This window comes from Myotis davidii, unplaced genomic scaffold (assembly GCF_000327345.1).
Source record: "Myotis davidii unplaced genomic scaffold, ASM32734v1 scaffold458, whole genome shotgun sequence".
In the NCBI taxonomy this organism is placed as follows: Eukaryota; Metazoa; Chordata; class Mammalia; order Chiroptera; family Vespertilionidae; genus Myotis; species Myotis davidii.
This window is the reverse complement of record NW_006289819.1, coordinates 2,223,775-2,229,945: the sequence shown is the minus strand read 5'-3', so window position 1 is coordinate 2,229,945 and position 6,171 is coordinate 2,223,775. Positions and strand designations below refer to the sequence as shown.

Sequence of the window (6,171 nt, the reverse complement as noted above, 5' to 3'; positions counted from 1 at the left end):
GTAGCTTGTTCAGAGAATAGAGACATGCCCACCTGCCCGAGAGGTCTCACTGGGTAAACACTGCTCTGGGCAGGACACAGGCGCAGGCCCGGTGGGAAGAGGCCAGGCCCAGTACCCTGCTCAGCCACTTCCTGTGCAGCTCAGGCCAGAACTTCACCTTGGGGACCCCAGAGTTGTCTCTTTTATGATGGGAACCTCAGTCCCCCCTCTGCCCTGCGTGTGGGCAGTTGTATGGCCCAGATGCAGTACCAGGTACCGCAGCACTTGGTGAGCTGGAATGTGCTGGACGAATGGCAGGGATTATCATTAATCCTGCTCTGCGAGGAGCAGCGGTCAGCAGTGTGGGGCACGCTGGCCCCATGTGGGTCCTGCTGTGCTGCCTGGCCTCAGTCCCGTACCACAGGCCTCGGGTGCAGGACAGCACACACCTCAGGGACAGAGCAGGAGCGGATCCTGAGAGTCAGCCCCTCTGGCACAGCCCGTCCCCCTCCAGGGCAGTGAGTTTGGGAGCTGCACTCAGTGCTCATTGATTCACTCAGCTGTGGTGATTGAGCACAGCCCAGTGCCAATCACCAGTAACCTGGGCTTACAGTCCTGGGAATGTGGTAGCAAACCGAACAAGTCCCTGCCCTCTGCTTATCTTAGTGGGGCAGACAGGTAAGGGGTGTGTGGGTGTGTGTGTGTGTGTGATCCTTTGAGATGGAGAAGAAAGCACATCAGGCCCTGAGGAGGGAGGACTGGCCAGGAGGCACTGTGGCCGCACAGAGTGGGCTGGAGGGCAGCATGAAGTCGGAATCTCGGGGCCTTGTTGGCCTCCGCAAGCGCCTGGGCTTTGACTCAGTGAGACCTGCGCCGTGGAGGGTTCTAAGCAGAGGAGTGACGGCATCGACTTATTTTCAAGGCCTCCGTGGAGAACGTGTGTGGAGGATGGGCTGGGGGAGGGTGGGGACAAGGAGAGCAGCACTGCTGCCGTGACCCTGGAGGGGATGAAGCTGGGGTGTATGGGGTGAAGCGGTGAAAAAGCTCAGGTTCGGGTCTCAAGTAGAGCCAACAGGAGTGGCTGATGGATGGGATGGCTGGGGAAAAGGAGCATGCAGGAGGGTTCCAGCCGAAGGCTGCAGGAGGGAGGGTGAAGTAGAAACCAGGAGTTTGGTTTTGCACATAGTATGCTGACGTTTGAGGAGCCCGTTAGGTATCCAAGTGGAAATACCATAGAGAATTGGCTGTATTTGAGTCGAGTTCAGGGACAGCAGGAGGCTGCGTGACGGAGACATCATCGGCGTCTGGGTGGTGGTCAAGGCCAGGAGACAGGTCAGTGCAGAGAGAGAGAGAGTCAGAAGACTGAGCCTGACTGGAGGTGTCAGGGACTTCAGACATGGAGCCAACAGACAGGAGCAGGTGACCCGAAGGGACAAGCCGATGAGAGAGGTTCAGGGGGAGGGAACGGCTGTCAGATGCTGCTGAGAGGTTGAACCTCAGGGAGGAACTGAACCCACTTTGATCTGGCGACATGGAGATCAGGGGCACGAGATGTATCAGGGAGGTAGTGTGGAGGAAAGACGGCTGGAGTGAGTTCAAGTGGGAAGGTGGGTATAGAGAGCTCTTCTCAGGCGTCTGGCTCTATGTGGGGCCAAAGAGATGAGCTGGAGGCACATGTGTTGTTCAGCGGGGGACAAGCACTGCTCCATGACTGACCCTGCGGAGATGGTCTCTGCTCCTGTGAGTGATCCTGCAGGGATGGTCTCTGCTCCTGTGAGTGATCCTGCAGGGATGGTCTCTGCTCCTTTAGTCCCATGACCTGTTTAGTGACGTGTTCGCCCTGTGGAGAGAGGCCACATTAGGGGAAAGAGCATGAGCTTCACCATGTGCCGAGCTCCACCACTTGGAGCTGCGTGACCTTCTAGTGCGCTTCCTTCCCGGGCACCTGGGCTTGCAGTCCTGACCTCCCAGGATGCTCAAGGGTGTTTGTGAGAATCCGGCCGGCATGGCTCAGTGGTTGAGCGTTGACCTATGAACTAGAAGGTCACGGTTCAATTCCCAGGTCAGGGCACATGCCTGGGTTGCAGGCTCGATCCCCAGTGTGTGCAGGAGGGGCATGCAGGAGGCAGCCAATCAATGATTGTCTCTCATCATTGATGTTTCTATCTCTCACTCCCTTTCCCTTCCTCTCTGAAATCAATAAAAAAATATATATATTTTAAGAGAATGTTCACAAGGGAATGCTCATAAGACAGTTGGCACAATACTTAGCACATAGTAAATTCCCAATATTACAGAAAACTACACCTGCCTGATGCTGGTCTTCCAGAAGCGTCTACATCAAGGCAGATAACATTTATCATTTCAACAGATGCTAGCCACATGGAGACAGCAGACTCTCTCAGTAAGTCACGAAAGGCCAAAAGACAGCAAGGTCCGGGCGAGATGCGGGATTGCCTCATCCGTGTTTATGATGCACACGCAAAGGCATGTCAGCCATGCGGGAGTTCGCTCCAGATGAAGAGCGTGCCCTGCTAGCACTAGAGGGGGTGGAGGCAGCTCAGCAGACATTGAAGATGTGGACGCGGACCGTGGTCTCTGGCACCCAGCAGTTGGCAGAGCTCTCAGCACAGGCATTGAGAGAGCCTGTGCTCACGGTGGTTGTGAGTTGGAGGGCATCCCGCCCTGGGTTAGGCGTGGGGCACAGTGATGAGCTGGTAATAGGGCCATGAGGTTCGTACCGTCCTCAGTCCTCTGAAGGAGGCAACACACCAAGTGCTGTGAGTGGAAATATGCAGGGCATTCCGGGATCCGGGGTCAGGGCGCCTGACCTGGCTGGGTAGGCAGGACGGCTGCCGGGGGGTTGGGGGTTGGGGAGGAACAGGCATTACTGCTGCACCATTTTCTAGCTGTGGGGCCTGAGGCAAGTCCTCTCCATTCCAAGCCTTGGTTGGCAGGAAAGTCAGACTGAGTTGGGGGCAGTAAGACCAGCTCCAATGTTTCAGGTGGTGGCTGCAGAGAATGTGCTGGATGGCAACCAACTGAGTCAGACCCTCCTGACTGTCGGTGGGAGAGGACCCTGGGAAGGGCTCCAGCAAAAACGGTCATCCTCAAGCCAGCCGGTCATGATCAACACAGACCCACTTGGCACCCACATTCTGCCAGGCTCTGCCAGGCAGGCGTGGCAGTGGGTCTTCGGCCACAGTCAGTCCACCCACACCCGGGACGAGGGCACAACGGGGAGACCGGCCAGGAGGGAGTGTTTGGGAACACAGCTCTCATTGGCCACACTTTTCAGGCACATTATGTTTTCCAAAAGCACGTCTCACCCATTGTTTGATCTCTGTAAATATTGTCATGAACCAGACAGGGCAAGGGGTATTAGCGCTAACTTTTCAGTTGGGGAACCAGGCCCAGAGAAGCTAAGGGACTCCCTAATGTCACACAGCCTTAGTGGCAGAGGTAAAGCTCACCTAAGCCTCTTGTAATGTATGTGAAAACACTTGTTAAACAGTGAGGTGTGACACCCCGGGGCAGCTTCCAGTTGGCTCTTAATGGAGGCTGGGTGCGCTCCAGCATGCCTGGGAGTCACTGGGCTGGGGAGGGGTGGAGCCCTAGGTGGAGAAGCTCCGCCAGGTGGGGAACTCCACTCCAGGAGCAGGACCTGAACCCTGAAAGGCCTTGGAACATTGGTGAGGGAAGGCCGTCGGGGACATTTGGATAGAACATACTCAGGACCTCAAATAACAAAGAGAAGAGATGGACAGAGGGCTGCAGGGGGGGATGTGAGCGTCATTCTGGATCATAGATGTCTCTGGTCCCAGTGTGAGTGAGGCACCGGGGGTGTCAGGATGGAGGCTCGGGCACATATCCGCTAAGGCCTCAGAGCCTGCGACCTTTGTCCTGGAGATGGCCATGTGCGTGGCCTCTTTGGCTCTCAGCTCCCTCACTCATCAACAGACGGACGGGATTGCAGCCATGGTCTTGAGGGCCTGTGTGCCTCTGACACTTGGTTTCTGTGTGACCTTGATACTAAAGTGCAAAGACCTGCGCCAGGTACTCAGTGGGTCCCCAGGCATGTCCACTCTGGGCTCCAGCGATGTCCTCAGCTCCCCCTGGCTGTGCTGCCTCAGCCTTGTCTAGGGGGGAAGAGGAATCTGAACTCAGCACTGACTTCTCTACAACTGCTCCTGCCTGGGGTGGGGAACCTTTTTTCTGTCAAGGGCCATTTGGGTATTTATAACATCATTCACGAGCCATACAAAAGTATCCACCTAAAAATGAGCCTGCTGTATTTGGTCAAACATTTAATTAACTCCTCCTAATGCCTCAGCAGGACCAGACCAAATGATTTCACGGGCCTTATATGGCCCTTGGGCCAGATGTTCCCCACCCCTGGCTTAGACCTTCTGTTGATGTTTGGGATCCAAGTACACAGATCTATATGGTTCTGGTCTTCCCAGCAGGGAGGGCCACAGGGGGCCCAGTGTTCCAAACTGCAGGCCAAATAGCACCCACCCCTGACCCTTCAGAGGGCTGGCTGTTCCCCCAGCTCCCAAGGACCGGGGCTCCAGGCCATACCAGGGGCCCACGCCTTGGGTGGACACACAGGGCAGCCATTGTCTGTGAAGAGCCTGGCACCCTCTCGTTTGCATAGCCACGTGAAGAATGCAAGGGTGCAGGCTGAGGACGGGCCCCTGTGGACGGGGGCCGGGGCTGTGGGGGAGGACCCTGCATTCACCCAGTTCAGGCCAGCGAAAGCAGGTGGCCCCTGGAGATGAAGGGGGTGGCTGGGGGAGGGAGCTGGCAGGAGTGGGAGCAGGGTTGTGACATTCCCCCTGTACCCACAACCGAACTCCACTGAACGTGAGGGGATTGCTAATGAGGTCCAGGAGAGTTAAATATTCTCTTGCTCCAGAGGGCGGAGCAGGGGTGGGAGAGAGGGGGGAAGGTGGGTGGGAAGAGGGGGAAGCCTGAACCCCAGGAATGTGCAGAGGCCACGGCTCCCTCCCGACCAGGCTGCTCTGGAGCTGGGGGCCGGGGCGCAGAGCCGCAGGCCCCAGCAGGAGCTGCTAAGCCAGCCAGAAGGGGATTAAGGGCTGAACAGTCAGTCTGCCTTCCTTCAGGCTGATGCCAGAAGGTCGGTGCTGTCTCCTACCTCCCTGCCAGGCCCCTTGCTGACCAGCAGGCAGGTCTGGCCCAGCCTCGCTGGGTCCCTCTCTGCCCTGCTCATATCGTAAACAGATTCCATGGTGCATATTCCCTGGTCTGGCCTCCCTGGTTTTCTACACATGGCCCCCAGGTACCCAGGACACCCCCTGTCTCCAACACCTTTCCCCAGCCCCGTCTCTCCAAGTCTGCCTCACAGTCCTCTCCCAAAAGTTCTCCCTGATGTCTTATTCTAGTCTCACCTGCTGCACATTGGAATGCCACAGGCAGAGAGGACAGAAGCCCCAGGGTCAGTTCAGCCACCCAAGAGCAAAGTCATTCCCCTCAGGGCTGGTGCTCGGGGCAGGAATTAGGAGAATTTTAGGGCACTGGCATCAGCTTCCTAAAGGGGTTTTCCTGGCAGAAAGGTCCTGAGGACAACAGGGTCACTTCCCCCAGCCTCTCCCTTCTCTGTCCCTGGGGGTGGGGCAGGAGCACCCACCTGCCCCACAGCCAGCTCCCACCCCCAGGGGGCTGGGCAGGAGTTTTGCTGGGACCTGCCCTGGCTGAGCCGGCTGCTGTGGGCGGGCCCCTGGCCATGCCAGCGCCTGGGCCTCCCCCTGCATTCTAGAGCCCCGGCCGCTGCCTGTGCTGCTGCGGTGGCTGGGCTGCCACCTCTCCTCAGCCTCTTACCACTGCGGCACCTCACCCCGCCCAGCAGCTTGGCTCACCTGGCCATGACCCCGACTCCCCCAGAGACCCTGGCCCAGCCCTGAGCTCCGGGACCCCCGGCCCCTCCCCTGGGCCATGGCCAACTCGGGCCTCCAGCTCCTGGGCTATTTCCTGGCCCTGGGTGGCTGGGTGGGCATCATCGCCAGTACAGCCCTCCCGCAGTGGAAGCAGTCCTCCTACGCGGGCGACGCCATCATCACCGCTGTGGGCCTCTACGAAGGGCTCTGGATGTCCTGTGCCTCGCAGAGCACCGGGCAGGTGCAGTGCAAGCTCTACGACTCGCTGCTGGCCCTGGAAGGTAGGTCTCATGCC

At 58.1% G+C, this 6,171-nt stretch overlaps 1 protein-coding gene across 1 annotated transcript in view; it reads left to right on the top strand.

Annotated features, from left to right (window-relative positions):
* The first annotated feature begins 5,428 nt into the window (after positions 1-5,428).
* The window catches only part of CLDN19 (claudin 19), a 6,424-nt gene continuing 5,681 nt past the window's right edge, over positions 5,429-6,171 (top strand). The window contains exon 1 of the mRNA XM_006762587.2: positions 5,429-6,157. Coding sequence (XP_006762650.1) covers positions 5,935-6,157 — 223 coding nt within the window. The 5' untranslated portion in view covers positions 5,429-5,934. The remainder of the gene's footprint in view (positions 6,158-6,171) is intronic.